At 39.2% G+C, this 21,624-nt stretch overlaps 2 protein-coding genes across 2 annotated transcripts; both read right to left on the reverse strand.

Moving 5' to 3' along the window:
- Nucleotides 1-2,133: 2,133 nt before the first annotated feature.
- On the reverse strand, nucleotides 2,134-4,933 carry lmod3 (leiomodin 3 (fetal)). The gene is made up of 3 exons (XM_030138860.1): nucleotides 4,251-4,933; nucleotides 2,545-4,161; nucleotides 2,134-2,387 (listed from the first exon to the last, which is right to left on the reverse strand). Exons 1-3 carry the CDS (start codon nucleotides 4,536-4,538, stop codon nucleotides 2,340-2,342), a joined length of 1,953 nt encoding a protein of 650 aa, XP_029994720.1. The 5' UTR covers nucleotides 4,539-4,933; the 3' UTR covers nucleotides 2,134-2,339.
- A 1,034-nt stretch (nucleotides 4,934-5,967) lies between these two features.
- LOC115422507 (FERM domain-containing protein 4B-like) lies at nucleotides 5,968-19,248 on the reverse strand. The gene is given in 25 exon segments (XM_030138859.1): nucleotides 5,968-6,746; nucleotides 7,808-7,933; nucleotides 8,389-8,524; nucleotides 10,021-10,805; nucleotides 10,992-11,159; nucleotides 11,393-11,540; nucleotides 11,666-11,719; nucleotides 11,799-12,027; nucleotides 12,778-12,894; nucleotides 13,071-13,105; nucleotides 13,108-13,203; nucleotides 13,410-13,545; nucleotides 13,633-13,771; nucleotides 13,862-13,938; nucleotides 15,458-15,544; nucleotides 15,628-15,685; nucleotides 15,988-16,053; nucleotides 16,176-16,259; nucleotides 16,754-16,776; nucleotides 16,862-16,918; nucleotides 17,259-17,343; nucleotides 17,514-17,606; nucleotides 17,701-17,795; nucleotides 18,185-18,250; nucleotides 19,149-19,248. Coding segments are annotated over 24 exon segments (3,015 nt in total). The 5' UTR covers nucleotides 19,206-19,248; the 3' UTR covers nucleotides 5,968-6,746; nucleotides 7,808-7,809.
- Between the last annotated feature and the right edge of the window lie 2,376 nt (nucleotides 19,249-21,624).

Genomic DNA, 21,624 nt, shown 5'->3' on the forward strand with positions numbered 1-21,624 from the left:
TCGTCTTACTAAGTAACCGAATATACAGACCTGTCACCTGGACTTCTGTTTAGAAAACAGCAATAACATCCATCAAGTCACTTGTTGAGGATCCGTATGAAAACAAGTCCAGTTTACTTTCAGTGTAGACAGGGTTATGTGGCCTCAATCATCACCTTCAAGCCCAAGTGTTCATTTTATCTGTCATGTGTGAACACATGCAGTTTCTGACCGTGCAGGTTGGCCTGAGTATATCCCCCTCTGATCACAGCTATGCAATATTGAAAAATGAATGGCAAGTGCAGCTTTATTGTTTGAATATTATGTTATATGTACATGTTTGTGTTGTGTCTTCGTTTTCATAATATTGCATGCACAATTCTATATTATGACTGCAGGTTACAAAGAAGGTCACTTGAGTACTGAAACAAATGTACTGATCAAATTCAAAGTGTAACTTGACATTAGCTCTTCATTTGTAAACACTGGACTATAGACATCCAGTTTAGTTTTATAATTCATTGATGGGATCAAATCCTTTTCCTTGTATTCCTTAAAAAAAAAATAGACTATATTTGTGACGCAATTGGCAAAGTACTCTTCACTGCTGCTCTTGATAGTAGAACCAGTTGTTGATTGTTGTATTTTACACATGCACATTAACTGCAGTTTGTGCATGCTACCATCACAAACGGCAGTTTAGAGGTTGTCAATATGGATGCTCTATTATATGTTATCTATGTTTTTATGTGACTTTTTCATTCATGAATGGTGATGACAAAATCACAAAACTGGAAGAGAGACATGGCTGTCCTATGATAATAAAAGTAATCTGATTTATGACAAGTCTCTGTGTGAATGAACAGGCTCTGGTGTGTGTGTGTTTTAAATTACGTAAGAAACAACAGAATAGTGAACCAAGAACCAGTGTCCACAAATCAGTGTGAATAAATATAAATATCTGCTCCTGTCTGATTATGTAAAACCAATCTGTCTCATTTACATGCAGTTCCTCTGTGGAATCATCACAGAACTAGTCCAATTTGAACTACAACAGAAGTGAAATAATGGAAGTGAGCCTTTTCTACCAAAAGGTAATTACAGGCAACCAACAAAACTATAATTATAATAACATCACTAACTCCATGTATTTAACAGTTTTGCACAATCTGTAGTAATTTAAGGGTATACTATCCAACATTTACACTTTGATCAGTTATGATTTGGTGTCTGTGTATGGAGCCAGTTATTTGTCGATGTATAGTTCTAAGCAAATGGTAGCTAGTGTTAGATAATGTTGCTGTAGAGGAGCAGAACTCACAGGTGAGCATAGCGACTGAAAATCAAAGATATCTGAGGTTATCATGGATGGATGGATGTTGACAACCCTTGAAACTCAATAATGTTGCTCATTTTTTCAGTACATTCATACCAAAGTTATAATAGTTTTGGATTTTTCATTATAGTTTAGTTTTATTTAGTTTTGCCTTTTTTTAAAATCTCTAATTCAGTTAGTTTTAATTAGTTTTTAGAGCAGGTTTGCTAGTTTTTACTAGGTTTTTTTTTTTTTTTTCTAAATGCTTCGATTTAGTATTAGTTATAGTTTTTTCATATCTTTTATTTTCCTCACCGTCTTATTCAAAGAAATCCAATACAGGACTCTGCTGCTTTCTCCCAACTTTAGTCTCCATGTTCCCAGGTAGAGTGGAGACGAGAAGATGACTAAACGACAAGTGATGAGAAGTGACAGACCATGAAGTGCTGTATGGTGCCGCCAACTAAAATGGCTTGAGTGAAATAAATCGAACATTCTATCCAAATCAATTCAACACTGACAACGATTAAAACGAGGGGAATTTTTTTCTATAATTTTTATACGTTTTAGTTAGTTTAGAAAGCACACAATACAGTTTCAGTTAATTATTGTTTTTTTTCTTTTAATTATAGTTTTCATTTATTTCAGTTAATGAAAAAGTTTTTTTCAATTCTAGTTTTCCTTAACAATAATAGCCTTGGTTCATACAATGGAAACAAAAATTAACACGTAAATTTTTTCACTAGTATTACACATTATGCCTTTAAACCTGTGTAAGCAATGTTTATACAGTGCTGTGGAGTACTAAAGACAAAGGAAAAAAAGGGAAAACACTGGAATCAAAAGAGTTACAGATTTATTCTCACATTTTTATTGTGATTCTAACAGACAATAATAAGGAAGAAGATAACAAAGGCGTGGATAAACAATTCATTCTCATGTCTAACTCACTTTTATGCAGTCATTGTCCGTTGTGTGTTTTTAGAGTGACACATTCTAACTAAGTGTAAAATAAATATGATGAACAAAAGCTGTGGGTGAAGCCTCAGAGGAGACTCGTTTCACTTGATTCCAGCTCTTTAGGGAGCGGCACCTGCAACAAAAGAAAACAAATCAGATGAATCGGATCTCTAAAGATGTTCACACCTGATAAATTCATGTTTTAAAAATCTGGTCTTTGTAAAACTCTTCATTAACCAACTTGAGATACAAACAGATTCACTTCATAAACGTGAACTGTAGATACTCACAGATTTAAGATAGGCCACGTTGCTCTGTTTAATCTGATTTAAGAGCATATCTCGAGGCGTGAGATCAACTTTTGGTGGCACTCGCCTACGAGGGACAGGCTTCAGAGTCTTTATCACGTCTGTCAGGTTGGCTTTTTCCTCTGTCGTCTCACTACTGCTCATGCTCTTCACTCTGGTAGTCTTCCTCAGGTGGAAACTGGCCTTGTCTGGTCTGCTGTTGTCTCTTGGGTCCAGATCCAGAAAAGGGTCCCGTTTCTTGGGAGTCCTCTTCAGCTGGATGTCCTTTAATGGGTTTGATGGTTCTGAGCTCTGTGGTGTGGGAATGCTGCTGTTGTGTTTGAGCTTCTTTTGAGGCTCTGACTGCTTGGTGTCATGTCGTGTTACGGGTTCAGCGCTCAGATGTTCTGAAGGTGGGACGAGGCCGTGCTGCTGCAGGAGTTCTAACGGCGGTATGAACCCGAGCATCTCCAGTAAACCAGGAGGGAGATTCAGACTGTTCTCATACATCTGCATCATCTCCTTCTGCTCCTTCATTTGCTGCTGCTTCTGCTCCTCTTTCCTCAGTTGCCTCTGGCGGTCGAGGTTTCTGGTTAAAATATTCGTCACCACCATCCTGGGTCCTGGTTGCTCAAAATGGTAGCCCATCTTAAGGAGAGTGTTGTTGGCCTTGAGCAGGCGTGAAATCTCCATCTCTGCGTGGTGACCCAGCATGTGCCTCTGGTTGTGAAATCGCAGCTCTGTCAGAGTCTCATTGAACTGGAGGCAGCGAATAATGGCAACAATGCCCTTTCCAGTGATGAAGTTAGATTCAATATTCAGAGTTGTGATGCTGCGATTCTCCCGCAACATGTTGGCCAAGTTAAAAGCAATGTTTTCATCCACACCGGTGTTAGCTATACTAAAGGTTTTTACAAATTTGTTTTTCTTTAACGCATTGACATAATCCAAGAGCATCTCTTTGGGAATGTTTTCTATGTTGTTGAGGTTCACCTCAGTCACAGAGGGGTTGTTGTTGCGCAGCTTGTCAAGTGTCGATTCCAAGTTTGTCTCATTCCCAGAAGGTCTTGATGTCATTTTTATGTTACCAAGTGCCAGGTTTGGGATTTTTAATTTGTTGATTTTTCTTTCTTCTTTCTGTGGGAGTTCATCTTTGGTTTCATTCAGCTTTTGTTCCTTCGGAGCCTCTTCAGAAAGCAGAGAGTCTGTAGTTTTAGTTTCCTCTTTCTCCTCTTTTTGTGATGTGCTGTTTTCTGAAACCAGGCTCTCAGTTTCCTCTGTTGTGTCTTCAGTTTTCTGATTGTCATCTTCACTGGTTCCTGGTGCATTTGCTGTGTCATTATCTAAACAATCTACAGTCTTCTCCATATTTTCTTCTTTATCTGCCTTTACAGACGAAATCACCTCTTTGGTATCTTTCATATTAATCTCTTCATCCTCTTCATCCTTCTCTTCCACCTCTTCCACTATTTCTTCAATTATCTCCTCTATGATTTCTTCTTTGCCAGTGCCATCTCCAGTTTCCTCCTGGATGACTTCTTCTATCACTTCATACACATAATCCAAACTATCTGCCTTTTCTTCATTTTCTTTCTTTTCTGCTTCCTCCTTTAATATTTTCTGACCAAGACATCAAATCAAAACATAAACATTAACCATCTACTGTCACCAACACAATACTTTCTCAAAGAATGTAATCTCCCTCTTACCTCACTGGGCAGAAGAGTAGCTGGAACTCTCTCTTCTTCAAGCATACGTTTGGACTCCTTCTCCCAGTAGAGATAATCGACCAGGGACCGGTGATCGAATGTCCCCGTCGGAGGTTTCTCTGTCTGGTCTTTTTGCCTCTGTCCAACCGGTACACTCTCATCTGGGGCAATAATCACATCCATTTCACTCTGAAGCTCCTGAAGCTCCTCAGGTGAAAGCATAGCAAGGAGCTCATCTTCATCAATATCCTCTTCATTAATATCCTCAGTGTCTCTTTCGTTTGACATCGTTGCTTCTTTAGTTTCTTGCCTCAAAAACAAACAGAAAATCTGTTTTCTGTCCGATCAACGACCCGGGACAGACTGAGCCTGGAAGCCTCTGACTTTGACGACAGCTACAAGCCGTTTGCCGATGCCTCATGTGGAGTCTAAAATTAAACCCTGTGAATTGCATGGAAGATATTTAAGGCACAAGCAGGGGAATGACATGCTAATATTCTTTTTTCAGAACCTTCTCCCAGCTGGCTCAGCCATCAGGATCTTTAGGGATGACAGTTGCTTCAAGCAAAGAAAAGTGCAGGATTGACAGCAGCAGGTGGACTCCTTTCACAGGCCTGTGAGGGGAGGTGGGGGTAAAATACCCACAGTTCACAGAGCTCCCACCCCACCCGGCGTTCCCTAGAAGACATAACCTCTGTAGTGCAGCACAACAGAAATATGAGCATGAATGGCTGCTCACAGTTGGAGAGAATACATTTCCTCTGCTTGACTTTTTTGAACCTTCTAACTTAAGATGTTTTCATTTGTTCAGATCTTTTTGTTGAGGCTGAATTTCACCGATTATATACATACTATAAACTCTACACTGTAAAATCTTAACAGTTGCTGGCTAAAATCTGTTTATATTAGTGCTGTCAAACAATTAAAATTTTTAATCAGATTAATCACAGGGTTGATATGGATTAATTTCGATTAACCACAATTAGATATTCATTTTTATCTATATTATTTGCGTTTCATTTTGCAAGAGCCAACAGACTCAGGAAAGAAGGGAATATATATGCACTTAGCGTGTTTGTTGAAAGCTAGATGATGCGTTAGCCAAAGTGCTAGCAGAGACTAATGTATGCTTCGCGTTTATGTGATATTTGAAGCTGGAAGTACAGTACTTTGGTAAAAAGAAAACTCCGTCCTGCAGAGCATGTGTAATACTTTATTTTGGTCGACTGTTCCGTCTTTTTTTTTTTGTCCTTGTATTTCCATCCAGAGAGCCAACGTGCTGTTTAATGTCTTCCATTTTTATGGGTTGGTTCTGCCACCTGTTAACTGCCCATTTGCGCATGAGCAACGCTACCTCTAGCTGGACAATCTGCCCAAAATGCATTGGCAGAGACGTTCAGCATCATTCTGTGCTGCAGATGGGTTAATTGCATTAAAATTTTCAATCAGATTAATCATGACGATGGATTAATCCGTGTTAATGCGTTAATTTTGACAACCCTAGTTTTAATCCATGGGCAATGGGGACACTCTTATTTTATCTTAATTTATCTTATCTTATATGTTGTTTACCAACCAAAGATCACTCAAAGACACTGCCATGTTTCTGTGTCACACATGTATTTATTCACATCCTTGTTCCCAGTGGAAAATATTTTATGACATTGCCTAACAACATATAGCTACACACTGACTGTACACGTATGTGAGAAAACAAAGCAAACATGGATATGCTCTTTTTTTACGGCAGTGGTGTTCTGTTAAAATATAAAAAAGACTGAAGTCGTTATCAAAAATCCATTTCCTCAACATGCATCTGAAAACACATTACGGCACCAACAAAGACAAATGGTTCTATAAACATTATCGACATAATACGTTCTGATTCAAAGTTTAGAGAAAAGAAGATATGGAAATTTATCAAATACACAGTCTATTCTAATGAGTGACCCATTCAGCTTTTGTCAGGTAACACTGGGATCTTATATTTAAGATTATTACATACAGTACTTTACCGAGATGAAAATGGTGAAAGTCATCTTTATTCTGTAATCTACTGTTTCATATAAGGCAGTAGCTTGTTCCTGTTAAAATACATGAAGTTGGATTTAGTAAAAATGTACGTTGCCTTTTTTTCATCTTGATACGCATAGGGTTTGGATCCTGTGAGGTTGTGCAACATCTGTAATATCTTTGACACATTCTCATCTGCCTATACAATTCATCCAATCCAAGGCACATGGGAAAGTCATTCAAGAGGGTCATCACTGTGTTCAGAGGTCAGTTTAACCTCAGCGTACACCTAGACTCTGCCCCAGCCTGATGAACGGAGCATCTCCCAGGACAAGTTATTTATGGCAGCAAAACAAAATGTAAGCATACAGACTATTTTTAACTTCATCCCCCTCATGTGCTGATGGCCACGGCTTAATTTGTGCCAAAGTTTGGTTTGGTCCTCCTCAGTGGATGCTCATGTAGCTTCCATCCAGGTAAAATCTGTACAGACAGGGGACACAATAATATGTCAAGTCTAATGCAGTTCAAGTGTTTGAAGATAGGAACACAATGATAAAAATCAAAAAGTGGAAATGGAGATGTGACACACAATATACATTCGTGGAAAAAACTGTTAGACCACCCTTGTTTTCTTCAATTTCTTGTTCATTTTAATGCCTAGTACAACTAAAGGTCCATTTGTTTGGACAAATATAATGATAACAACAAAAATAGCTCATAAGAGTTTAATTTAAGAGCTGATATCTAACCATTTTCCATGGTTTTCTTGATAACCAAAATCACTTAATGTGAGGTGGTTAGTTCGTGTGTGAGATGATAAGTGGAGGTGACAAAGTAGCCAGAACTAAACTTTACATATGTATGTCAGCCAAAGGAATGTGGGTAAAATCATTAGGCATGAAATCCAGTTCCAGAGGATGGACTGGAAGGAGGCCAAGGGATTTTGAAGACCCAAGTCCTCAGGTATAACAGGACAAAGACAACAAAGATTCAATGAGAACTTTGCTGCGTGTCTCCCAGCGCTGTTTGAAGAAAGATTGACCAACAGAAGATTAATGAACCAGTCTCTTTTATTTATAATATCCAGAAGTCGATCCTATCACTTCAGTTCTTACATCAATAGCTATGGCCTTTTACTGCCAAAAACAGTGCTTTTAGGCATTCCATGTTTTCTTTTCTGTCTGTTTTAGTCACGATACACACAGGAATTTATACTTGATTGCATAACCATTGTTTTTGATGACTTTTGATGGTCTAATAATTTTTTCCGTGACTATATATTAATTTTTTAATCTTTTGCTTCATGGAAACAAAAACTTCACCATGACACCTTAAAGCAAATATGGTTTATATATATTAAAAAAAAAAAGATGCTTCAAAAAATCTGTACATCACAATGTAAAAATGTGAATACAAAATCACATTATAGGTCTGGTTTTATTAACTGTAACACAAAGAAGTGGTGCTATGATGAAAATGAAATGCCGAAGTGGAGATGACTAGCAACAACGACATAAAGATCCCATTGTTTTTGGTCTCACCCTTAAGTGCTAGAGTGGTTGTCTGAAGGTTCATCTGTACTAGTGGCCTCAGCACCAACCACCTCAACTGATTCAGATTTTTTAGGCATTGTGTCAGACTTGGACACTTTGCTTTCTGGAGGAAATCTGCACACATGAGCATTAATCATGAGAGGAAAGAACGTAAATCCTAATGATAAGTAAATAGTGTCAGAACACACAAGAAGAATGTAAACAGAAGATAAAACTACAGTGTTTTCTGGCAAAAGAAGAGAAAATCCACACATTAGGATTCACTATGAGTCAGAGAAAAGGGGGGAAAAGGAGATCCTGTTGATTACATGTTTTATGAGACAGTGTGAATAGTTTGAGAACACACACGAAGAATAGATGCAGAAGATGAAGCTATTTTCTGGTAAATGTGGAACATATGACTTCATGTTGCATCCAGAGACGTAAGTAGGAGTGGTGCTGATGTCTGTACCTGCCACTGACCGTTCTGTACGCTGAACACACTATCTGCTATTACTCTAAATATTTTGACTCACATCCTCTTTCTGCAACATCTTCTGTGTGGGGAGCTGTAATACGTCAGCACTCACCTGCTGTGGGAGGGGCTGCGGTTGTATGGAGACGTAGGTGCACCTTGAGGGTACTGAGGTGTGTCGGGCGGATCAAACTCGGTTAGGCCGACTGCCAGCTGGTTGCGCCAGTTCCCTGCGCTTTCCACTGAGGACACTGCAAACAAAACGGACATGAACACACTCAACACACACTGCAGCGTAACGTAGTGGTAATTGTTGTTATTGGAAACACTCTTGCGTCAGCAGTCCAAAACAAATTACCTTTCCCGTATTTTCACAGTATGTTATTACAGCACTGTCAGTGTTTGAGGTGAGCTCAGTTTGAGGTTTTTTTTGGACAAATGTCTGAACATTTACTTATATATATTGATAGTGATCTCAAATTTCATGATTAATTATTATCATCATACCAATAACTGTGACTAATATTTTGTACTTTTTCTGTTCATTATAATGCAGTAAACGCTAATAATATTTTATGTATATGCCTACAGTACATTTAATAAAGAAGTGCCATTTAGCGATACTGAATTTCATAAATAATAATAGCGTTTCTGTCTGCCAAAACAGAAAATTGCACAAGACAGATTTGACAGGAATGATATTAATTATGGAAATATATGTATAAATTACTGACAATAGAGGGTAAGTGTATAAAGATGAGGGGGGATTGTGTCACAAAATAAGGGGTACTAAAATAAAAATCCAACTGTTTTATGTATATTATTAACAGATATAATTGCTAGCATGCTAAATAATAATACAGATGTGTTAGCTCAAGTAATTATGATAATATTATAATTATGACTAGACTACATATTTTTAGATTTCACACACACACACACACACACACACACACACACACACACATATATATAACATCTGTGATTGTACATTGTCCTTTTATACAATCTTAAATGTTTTTTACTCTCTTTCTTTCTTTCTTTCTTTCTTTCTTTCTTTCTTTCTTTCTTTCTTTCTTTCTTTCTTTCTTTCTTTCTTTCTTACTTTCTATCTCTGCTAAACGCCTGACTAGGGAGTGGAGATGGAAACTAGCAGTAACTATAATCTCTTAATGTGAATCATCAGTTACTACAGCTTGTTTGTAACAGGTGGAAGTTATACTATGTAATTTGTATTGTCCCTATCTAATAAACTTTATAAATAAATAAATAATTAGTCACTCTGAGGGTATTTTCCACTATCAAGGAAGGCTGCTTTAATCACCTCAAATAAAAATATTCCATCCATTACACAAACAAGATTTTTGTACTTGTTTAACAAACTGTGACTGGCAGCAGCATCCATGAAAGATGAAACATGAAAGAAGACATTAAATCTTTTCCCGCATATTTTTCATCCAGATGAGTCTTTGTTGGCTTTAAAAAGAACTTCAAAAACTGAGCCTACTTCCTTCCTAGACTTTGTTCTTGACAGCATGAAAAAGCTTCACGCAGCATGTGGCACCACTTCACGTAAACAGACATACATTAAACTGTCTATAGCTCTTCACTGTGGATGGAGAAGAACATATATTACATAAATTACCAGCTATACATAGAATTAACACTGCCAGAAATATCACAGACACTAAACCTTCATTTTTCGAACCCCCTACAATACGCAGCACTTCCTTGGAAGATGCCTCACCTGAGGAGAAAGATGTGGTTCTGCTGGAGTGGCTGAAGGCTGCTGGCATCGTCTGGTAGCCCAGGCTGAGTTGGGATCCATTGTCGTAGTCATATGCAGCCAGCATTCCCCTCCCTCCATCCCTGGTGCCTCTGCTCCGGTGGTACCAACCTCTCAGATGCTCTGCAACTAAAGCCTTCTGCATATTCTTTGCCAGCAGCTCAGTTCGAGGCCCTTCCCTGGTTCGTGGGGGCCTCACCGTCGCATAGGGATTCTGGGAGAGGCCGTCTGCGTGGTCACTGCTGTAATGCCTGTATCTGTCATGTCCGTGGTACCCATTGATCTGATAGGAAGGGTTGAGGTTGTAGTGACCTTCGACCTCGTTCTCGTACACGTAGGCACCGTTTGCGTAAGGCTCCATGTCCGGACAGGGGTAGCCAGATACATAGTAGGCACTGGGTGCATAGTGTGCTGAGGTGTCACATGTATAATTACAACCAGAGTGGTGCTGAACCAAGTTGGGCATGCTCCCAGTGTTTCCATACACTTCCACCTTCCTGTGGAGACGGTGCATGGTAGAGTTTCGGGAGTCCAGTGTACTGTAGTGGGAGTTGCTTGCCCCGCAGAAGTCCAGACTGGACTGACTTGTGTACGAAGAGCAATCCTCTAGCACCTCTGTGCTGTTGCTGCGATGGGCTGGTGACAAGATAAAGACGGGTTTTTCCGAGTCTGTGTCTTTTCTTAACCGGGGTTGTGACTCCAAACTGCCGCTGCGATGCCTAAAGCAATGAGGAGACCCCTCTGACCTGCACAAAGGAAAGAACTTATCATATTAAAACAAAAAAAAATAGTAAGTTACGTTAAAATATTTGTGAATTTGTTAGTTAAAAGGAAAGATTAGAGATTTGGATGGCTCATTAGGGGGTTGGGTTTAAAGAGAAGCAGGTTTGTTAGAGGTTTGAGGGGGCATTGCTGTGGAGCAGAGATCACACCTGAGCTGGCTGCTGCTGTAGGCATTGCGGGTCATAACCGGGGTGGGCGGCATGCTGCGAGGATCTCTAGGAGGTCTGGGAAGGGTTTTATAGGGGCTACTGTGAGTGGAGGAGACCTCTCTTGGATTCTGGTAGTAGTGGGGAGACTCCTGTCCCTCAAGAGCTAATCTAAAAGGGTGCGGTATTAGGAGACGACCAAAAAAATCCATGAGATGTGAAGAAAGGAATGAGGCTGCAGACATGACACGGCAAATAATACGAGCTCTGCCAAAACATGATATCACCGCTTTTCTATTAAAATCAAAAGTTGTGAAACAAGTTACTCAGCAAATTAAATACACTTTGGCTACAACACCACAAAAAACAAAATAACACGCAGGGGGAAGGTGTGTTTTTGCTACCTTTTGTGGTTCTTGTTATTGTGATTTTCCCTTGGTGACCCCTGTCTCTCCACATCATATTCTGCGCCCAGTGATCTCATTGGACTGAGCTGAGGAGAATCTTGAACCGACCGTGAACGTGGCCTCTGACTGGCACTGTCTGAATCATCTGAATACAAAGGCAACTCAGAGTAAAAATACTGACACAAAGTTTTATAAATAGAAATAAAAAGAGGGGGATCAATGTAACAATTCATGATTTCACAGCAGCAGACAGTCTGATGTCTGACTCACCATCATCCAGTGGGAGACTAGACAGCGAACCACAGTCTGAGTGAACAAGTTCATCTGGAGAAAGAGGAAAACACATCAGGCTTTGCTATGAGAATACGATCGGTGCCATACGACAGGTCAAGCTGCATCATACCTGCAATGATCATAGAGGCTCGCTGGGTTGGCTTTTTTCCCTTTTTGATTCTGTACTGGTTCATCTCGTCCTCTATCTGCTGCAGTTTGTGCATGGCATCCAAACAGTTTCTCCTTCTCTTCTTCTTCACCGTTTTACACAGTTCTGGCTCATTTGCAAGCTTCTTCGCTGCTTCCACAATCTTCTGCTGCAGGGCAAATCTGCTTTCCAGATTCCTTAGGAAGGGATCCTATACAATCACAAAGAAAACAATACTGTAAGCAACACGTTTTCAGCTACATGTATTCACTACTATGCCAATGTGCTGTATATCATTGACCAGTTTTATCAACAGCAATGCATCATATTCTACATATCTTTTAAAAGCCAGTGTTTCATGACCTCGGAAAAATGATGAGGCAGTTTTGCTTACGTTTTTTTTTTTTTTTTTTTTCTAGGATTTTATGTATCGTAAGAAGCAGGAAAATTGTCAAGATATCCAGGCAATGAAAATATTTGAAAAGAAAATATATGACAAAACCACACAATTGTATAACTATCTAGACTTGATATTTTTCATTGATGCAGTCATTAGAAGAGGGTGCTTTAGGTGGACCTATAATCATGGTGTGTGAATGGAAAAGCTATAACGTTCTGTTCATTGCAGCAAACATGAAAATATATCAAGAACTTTTTCAACCTATAAGAGACTATTTCATCCTTCAGTTAATTCCAAACACACTTGCAGAAATGTGGTTTTTACTGAAGTGGAAGTGGACAAAAAAAAACTGTGATATGACAAGTAAATAAAGCAGACAAATGGAACAGAGTAAGAAGAACAATATTTGCTTGTGAGACATCAGTCCCTTCCTTGGCTGTTGTTATTGATTCTTATACTAAACTCTTGGAAAATGAATTTTAATTTTACAAAATGTATCCACAGACAGACAAGAGAACAAGGCTGCTCTGTTGGATTAAAAAGCAGCAGCTTAATACAGACCTCATTGTAGGGAAAAAGGTCATCCAACTTGAAGGCAGTGCCAACACGTCGTCGGACCTGTGGGGGTCTTTCTCCTGAAGACAGAGGATACTCTTTTGGCAGCTTACCAGTAAGTTCCTAAAAACAAAATAAGCCCTCTTGAGACTTCAATTGGGTGAAGTTAGGAGCAGAAACGATCAGTTTCCACATTCCAACATATTCACAATAGGAGCTCAGTGGAGTGAACGTTAAATAACAACTTAAAGCAAATAAAGTGCCAGTTAAGAACCACCACGGTACAAATAATTTCTCACCGCCTCTCTCAGGCAAATCTTCTTCAATTCTTTGTTTTCTTTGCCAGAATATCTTGGATCTCCTGTTCTTTTTTCCTCAGCTCAGATAGCTTCTCTTTCTTCTGTTCTTCGCTCATTTCAGAATCTGCAGAACCTGCAAAACAATGTTCAAGCTATGTCAGTCAGCCTCATATCCAAAAATAACCTCCATAATATGATACTGCATATGTGATATCGCCATGGACTTGTCATGTTTACATTTGAATCCCCTTCCTGGACACTGTTTACATTTCATATCCTTGCTACAAAAATATGACCTTATGCACCATTTGCAACATGAATTAATAAAACAGAACTTGCCTGTAGATACTAAACTCCCATTGCTGGCAGTTATGAGGTTGTTCTTCAGCCCTCCCAGTCTGTTTATTTTCGCTCCTCCATGTTCTGTGAGATCCATTGCAATTTCTTCTAAACTTCTAGCTGTTCCTATTTTAGCCTAAATAATGAAAGACGATAATTAAAGAAAGATTAGCTGATGAATGACTCAGTTTTAAGAGAAAGGGAACCAGACTGAGACACTTACTTTGCTTTGCTTTCTGTCCAAGTAGAACTGGTGCTGGCTGATGGCCATTACCCAAATGGTTTTGATCAGAGAGTGGCTGGCATACCACGTGTGGATGAGTAGGCCCGTCTGCCCAAAGGTGCGCTTGGTTACAGCTCTCCTGTTGCAAGGGATACATCCAAAAAGAGATTGGAGGGTTTTGTTATGCTGAAAGGAGAGACCTCAAAATATAATCTCTCCTTTTGCTCACCTGTGTGGGTCATTAACTTCTACAGCAAATTTTTTCTCTCGGAAATACAAGTTTTCCAGCTGCTTCCACTGGTAGAGCTGAAAGTTAAAAAATAATAGTACATAGTTAGGGAAATACAAACTGCTACTACTTTTCCAGCTGAAAAGTGGTCCAAACCTTTATATTTATTTAAATAATCTGTAATACTGTGACCACCGCTACTGACATCACATAAACTACTACAATGACATTAGTAGTGCTGGTGTTTTGACTAGCCTGCTTCAACCACAGTCATTAAAAAACCCAGACTGTAATGTGAACTGTCATTATAGTCTGGGCATGCCAAGTCTGCAATAACGCAGGTGTTACAGAGAGCAGAATGGCACAAGGGGACATTACACTCAAGACTCATCGCAGTATGCAACGCTTTCCATGGCTCACTTCGCATTCATCTCCATTTCACCCAGGTGCTCACTGACAACACTGAGATGTGAGCAATTCATCTGGGTCAGTGACTCATAATGTGTCTGGACACAATGTACATGAGACACAAGACAAGCCTCAAATCTGAACACACAACAAACAGTAAATCATATTACATGTGGATGCTTTAGGAAATATCGCTATTACATGTGGTTAACAGGTATAGACAGGCAAATGAGCACCCTGCGTTCCTCTACAATATATGTTTAAAGACTGACGATTAGATGAATAGTATTTCAAATAAAACCACAAAGAACCAAAGCTCAGTCGACTTAAATATAACTTCTAAAGTAGCAGGGGCAGTACTGGGTCTTACCACTGCAGTCCAATAGATCTTAAAAGGTCCTTTTTTTATGTTGTTAAATCCCCCTTGGCTCTGCTGTCAACACAAACGCATACTTTGTTCTGTCTCCTGTTGGCTCCTGACTTGTCTCCTCAGGTATTCTCTGAACATGCATGACACCGCCCACATCCAGCCCCTTTCCCTTTGACATCAGCAGCTCACTGCCTCTTTTCCTCTGCAAAACACATCTCAGTGCACAGCTGACACGGACGGGTGCACCCTGTCAGGCCGTAACCGGACTTCAACAGGAAGACAATGTCAGTAAACGGTCTTTTTGTCTTTTATCCTGTTTTGTTCTGTTTGGGAACAGTGCTGCAGTGCTGTTCTGCAGCCAGCTGCATAGGCACTGAAATCACACCTTGAACAACATAGCTGACACATCACTCACAAGACTGATTCACACCCACTCACAGGTTTATTCAACCCTAATGGAACAAGAAAAGCAGGTTCATACATATGTTTGATTCCCTAATTTTCTAGCACCAGAGAAAGTATTTGTTTCAGAAAGGCAAGATGCTCCAATTTTTAAAAGTCATTTTGATAAAATATCTCCACAGTTCTTTTGACTGACATTTGCTCCAATTTTTCAAGTCTGGCTTCGTCTACTGCAGCTGAAGCCCTGCCTTTGTTTGAGTGAAACAGATGATGCATGAATTAGAGCTGGTGAATCACCACACCAGGCACAGCGATCCGTACACATGCCCTGTGCTATCATGTCCACACATATTACTGAAACAGAAACAGCAGCAGCCATTTCAGAGTGTGAGCCGCAGGGAAATTGGAATATTTACCTTTCGAGGTTTTAATTTATCCTGTTGATCGTACTGACCGATGCCCTTATAGCTGAGTCCCAGCCACCATGGGATCCCTTGTTTGTCCTGTCATGTAAGAGGACACAGCTGAGAATTACAGTTCAGGTTTAACACCTTTCCCTTCATAAGAATCATCACAAAAGACTAACCTTAACTTCATAATAATGCACGCCATACGTGGGCAACGATTCCACTAATGTCAAATACCTGGAACAAAAACATTTTTTTATTAAAACCACCTGGTGCTTTTTAACATCAGCATGTGGTTTACCTCGAGAATGTGAAAAGATAAGACTGGAGGGAATTTGATCTATGAATCACAGTGATTCACTGGACAGCAGCTAAGGGGAGATATTGATTTCTATCAGATGATGAGAAAAGGAGTGCCAGAGAGAAAGAGGGAGAGAGAGAGGGGGCTGAAGGAGGTGAGAGGAAGATTAATGAACGATCCTTGTTTAATTACTGGTGTTGAACATTTTTTTTTATCACAGGTTCTTTTCAGTACTTACTGCACAATGGCCTGTCCTCGTGAGACTCCCTTCAGTTGTTTGTAATATTCAATTACACGATCCTCACTGCAACATCAGATCAGATAATCACTATCTGTATGTTGTCAGTGCAGCACCACACAATGGAAAACCTGAGTGGTGAATTGCTTACAAACTACTATTGTATGCAACCTTTAAAACAAGCATACCAGTATGCAAGTGATGGGTGTTCCTTTAGTACTTTGGTGGGAAGAGTTGGTAGTTTCTTCAAGTCAGCTCTGGTATTTTCATCACTGAAAGAAAAAAAGAAGACTAGGATAGTACAACACAATCTATGTAATCAATGTAATAATTTGAGTAATTCATCTTTAAAATTCTGTCAGTCCCATCTGAAGTGTGATCACAGACCACCTTGTTAAATATTATTTCTTCTTCATCTGGTCAAAGCCAGGTGGTAACCCGGACAACGACATGCGCTAGTCCTCTTGCATGCTTCAAGTTGGATGTCAAAAGGCAGCTGGGTTAAACAGTGCGAGTTGTTTTCCTGCCATGTAGAGGTGTCTCTGCTCTGAAACACTTGGCTTCTATCAGCACTATGAGATTCATTAGATGGCCAGTGCAAGCTTCTCAGCACTCTGTGGTAAGCCTCACATAACACTGCTATTGATTTTTGTTGTCTGCACTCCAGTGAAACAAGTGACCTATTGAATGTCTTCGCTAAAAGCTCACTATTAACTTGTCCTGCTACTGTTAAATACCTCTTACCTCTCTGATAATATGCTCTTACCTTGTGTAGTCTCCTTTAGCCTCCTAGCGACAGAAAAAAAAAAAACGTAATTAGATTCTGTAAGTTAGTTTAGATGCAGAACTTAATATATGAACATCACCCACTAACCTGCAAAGCATTAGCAGCTAATTTGAAGACATTCTCACTTTCTACTTCTATAACACCCTGCAAGACAGATAGAATCACAAAATAAGCAAACAGCAGAAAGATGGCATTGTGAGGAACAGATCTTTTGAGAATCAAATAAAGAATCTGCTTTCTGTATCCCAATGATAACCTTTGCTTTTTTCAAAATCAAATGTGATGTTTATGAGATTTTTCAGACTCTGCTCTGCATTCCAGTCTACACAGAGTAAAAACTGTGCCCTGCAGCCACTGTCTGCAGAGCTGAGGTGCTGCAAGGGTCCAGAGACAGTGAGTCATCAGGGAGCTGCTAAGGAACAACAAGGAGTAAAATATTTTTTTTATTGTTTTGAACCCAAGAGAATAGGATCTGAACACTTACATTGTATACAGCAGATTTTGCATTCAGGAAGAATAACTCCACAGTTATGATGTCCTTAAGCTGAGTTATGTTTTCCACATAAAACCTACAAAAATAAAATAAAAACACATGAATAAAGATTAAGTCTGAAAACCAAAAAAAGTTGAGAATTTTCTAAACTAACTGAAAGATTTGAGCCTTAAGTTGTCATAGCTAATGTCAGTAAGCACTGCTCCCTGCTGGAAAGACTGAGCTTTGCATTATGTGAACCATTACCTGACCAGGAAGTTGAGCGCGATGGGCCCGGGCTTCTTTGAAAAGTCATGTTCAAGGACTCTACGATCCATCTGCAACCACTTACACTGCCCACTGCAAAACAGGAAGGTATCACAGTCACAGAGAATGTTTTCAACACGCATCTATAAATAGTGTGACTGTTGAACAAAAAACATAAAGTACGTACTTGTCATCGAAAAATGCTAGTCCAAAGAATTCTTTCTCTTTGAGGTTGAAATGGGAGGACACCAGGTCGAGGAGTTCATACGACAGAAGCTTAGGCTGCCAAAGAAGATTTAGTATTAGCTTTACTCTTAGACTGACTGTAATCCTCCATATCAGCCACAGAAAACATCAAAAGTTAAATTCATTGGACAGTTTTCTTGATAAATATGTCATAGACACCATGGGATGTTGTTTTTTTTTATCATAAAAATATCAGTTACTTTTACAAGTCCTCAAACTCTTAACTTTCTGGTTATTCTACTGAAGGAGCCTCTAATTTATTATGAAAATATTCTTCCAAATCAAGCCATATAATTAATAACATTAAACAGAAAGAACCCCTCCCTTCTGTCCTGTTTTACAAATCCTATAACATACCACAGATATCATTAAATTACAGAAAGACCTCTGTTCTATTGTTGTTTTTAGATCAGTAGCATTTCTACCTGAACCAGCAGCTCTAGCTTCCTGTCATCCAGCAGCTGCACTTGGCACAGTCTGCCTTCAGTCATCTGTGAGGAAAGAAAAGAAAAAGTTCAACACGAGTGACACAATTTGTGAGCTATTCATCGTCACAAAGGGCAACCGCATCAAGTCTTGTATGCTGTTAGTTTTTTTTTTTTTTTTAACACAATAGCAGCACATTACACACAAGGTCCTGTAGGATTTGTAACACTATTATAGTATTTCAGACAAAGAATTACACAGTACGCAGTGTTTACTGTTAATGATCAAACTCAGCAAAGGAATGTAAATACATCCCCTTGAATTCTGTTAATAACAGAACACCATTGTTTCAAGGATTCTGTTGCCATAGTAACCAAAAGAAGGATTTGCAGATCTTACATTTTGCAAGATAGTTATCTGTCTTTCACCTATTCTGACACAAATATATGTAATATTATGTAATATATAATAAAGCAACACAATTAAATATCTCTGCGTCCATAAAGAAAAAAAAAAAAGAAAAAAAAAAAAGAAAAAATAAATAAATAAATAAATATCTCTGCATCTAGTTAAACTACCACAAAACTGTTCAGATCACAAACATAACCTCATATCATACTTCGACTAAACTCTGTATCCATTAGACCCAGCTGTCTGTTACTCAAAGCCATAAGACAAAAAGGAAATAAGGTTTGTCAGATTATTTACACCACAATGCCCTTCAAACATTGTTTCGTGTGATAGCATCGAGCTAACCTGCAAGGAAAAAAACTGTAAGCAGTACTATACACTTGATAAATCAAATAACCACCAAAAATGACAGATTGAGGTTAACCAGGCTGACTACAAAACCTTCTCACAAGCTGAAAAAAGCACATCGGACAGATCCGGCAGTTCCTCATGTGACAGAATGAGGCTGATCACAACTTCTAACACTTGGACTGAACCAAGCAGCTGCTGTACCTGGTAAACCTCCCCGGGGAGAGCGCAGGTGGAGATACATCCTTGGCTAGACGTCATGCTTTAATAAGAGTCTCGTCTTGGATCCAGATCATAGTGAGGTCTGACCAGCAACAGATGAGAGGGATTAAACTGCAACTTGTTTCACCCAGGTTACAGACTGAGTGGCCAGGCCTTAGCTGGATGCAGAGGCAGCTTGGGCGGAGGCCAGTTTACAAAAAAAAAAAAAAAAAAATCAACAGCTGACTTAATGAGGGCAGAATGGCTCAAAGTCCTGACCAGTGTTATTCTGTTTAGGGTTTACTGTTACTCAGAGATACAAGATGTGTATCTGATGACGCATATTCACAATATGTGCTAATACAGTTTAATTTACTCGGAGGTTTACTGTACACCCTCATTTCACCCATCAACTGTGTCTAAATGGGTTTGACTCTGAATATCACATTTCTCCTCTGCTTCCTTTAGTGTTACTGTAACTAAGTGATGTTAATTTGAGATTTCCACTTAATTCACTCAAAGAGGCTGTGCAATGCATCCACTTATACTTCTCACTTCAACCTTTCTCATACTGCTCTAATAATTAATTGAATTGCCCTACTTCCTGAAAAAGGACACACCCAGTCACTCCTTTAAATTACACCATCTGTACTGTTTTAATAAGCACTTTGTCAATTACAACTGACTGAATAATGTGTCTTTCCTACCACCGAAGCCATAAATTGTCTTTTATGATGGAAATTAAAAGTACACGTTCAATAAATCTAACTAATTTTAAGTGAGGCTGCTTGTGACAATCACCGAGAGTATTATTACATTGATCTGTGCTTGATTTAGTTATGGCAGCATTACGGTGGAGGTCACACAATTTGTCTGTGTAATAAGCATGACACTATTAGAGGGTGGTATGTGAAGGTACCGGCCACTAGATGGTGCAGGGATTTCTAGTTTTCTGTTTGGAGAAGTAAGACATAGGGAGAAAATGGCCCCTTAAGCAAGCACCTCTGGGGAATTTTCATAAACAGTCATTAGCTCAGAAGACGATTTGAAGTCAGCATGGATGATTCCTGCTTATGCAATATAGATGAAGGGAGATGGAGGAGAAGCTGCGATTTTAAGGAATTTTAATCAACTACAGTGTACACCCTTGGTTTTCTGTGCGGTAACACACACTGGAGACCCTTTTAAAGTCAAACAACCATAATTAGTAAATGTATAACTGTAATTTATGAGCTGTATATGCAAATGCACAATGATAACTGGCAATCCTTCCAACTTGTATGTGATATCTAATGATGTACTGCATCATGGCACGTGGATCTCATAACAACACAGCAGACAGTGCTACTTAGCCTCACACAACCTATTGAACCTTGATAAAAAGGGCCAGCCTTGGACTCGGGGGGGGTTAAGGCAGGCACTGAACCTTCATGTTAGAGTCAAAAGATGAAAGAAATGTCAGTCTTTGTGTTTGTCTCTCCAGAGGCTGGACAGACTCTTTGTGAGTGGCGTGTCTCAGGGTGCAGTTTGGCTCGGGTCTGGAGCCTGAGGTTGGCACATTGTCAGTTTGTTACAGTGTACTACAGTGAAATATCAAAAGGAAACAGTGGGAGCTGCAGATGTGGCCTCCTTTTGTCTAGTGGTGATACAAATAATAACTATGTTAATTACAATGAGATAAAACCGGGGAGGACGAAAAGATGTAAATCTCTGATGTTATTAAACCATTACCAGTAGGACTGACCTATCCTGTTGTGTAAACCAGCTGTCACTCTTAATACGTCACAGTGGTTAAATGTCATGTCCAGACTGCAACCTGTCTTATCTCAGTTTCCCGTTGTCATGCATTATTGATGAAGGCTGGTATCACACACACAAGTCAGTGTCTGCCCTTTGTGCTTACATGTTCTATTGAAGTCACCCACTGCAATTGTTATAAAAGAAAAATGCAGGCATGAGTATATTTCATGTATATTCCAAAACTACTTTTTTTTACATTCTCTTTTCGTGGTGAATAAATTATTTTGTGATTATGCAAATTCACAGCCAAACAAAAGCAACTAAAACCTTTCTTGGAATTTAGCTGACTAAATTCAACACTGCAGAGGTGAAGGGGAACATTAGCTTCTGTGTTTTTAGTTCATGATAGACACAAGTTCCTCCATGAATGCACAAAATAAATGATATCTGACATAAACTAAAATGCTGACACAAAGATAAGAGTTTACAGTTAAATAGGTGATGTCCTTGGCTGTTCTCAACCTCTTATGACTGTATTGTCTGATTCCCCAAAAGACATAACAATAAGATGATTACTTAGTATTTCTGTGAGTACCCTAAAAGAAATACAACACCAAGGGTAAAAACAACTCAGACCTGCCTGAACACAAAACAAGAAGTTCTGTTCCAGAGGGGGTAAAATGAAGGTTGCATTGGTCCCTTCCTCTATCTCATCATGACTCATGTTGTCAGCGATCAA

This window comes from Sphaeramia orbicularis, chromosome 7, assembly GCF_902148855.1.
Source record: "Sphaeramia orbicularis chromosome 7, fSphaOr1.1, whole genome shotgun sequence".
Taxonomy (NCBI): Eukaryota; Metazoa; Chordata; class Actinopteri; order Kurtiformes; family Apogonidae; genus Sphaeramia; species Sphaeramia orbicularis.

Bases quoted from the DNA above. Each gene is read 5' to 3' on its own strand.
- lmod3 (XM_030138860.1), bottom strand. From the start codon at position 4,538: ATGTCAAACGAAAGAGACACTGAGGATATTAATGAAGAGGATATTGAT. The intron at 4,162-4,250 runs GTAAGAGGGAGA...TGTCTTGGTCAG, and splicing joins CTACTCTTCTGCCCAGTGAG to AAAATATTAAAGGAGGAAGC. The intron at 2,388-2,544 runs GTGAGTATCTAC...CTTTTGTTGCAG, and splicing joins ACGTGGCCTATCTTAAATCT to GTGCCGCTCCCTAAAGAGCT.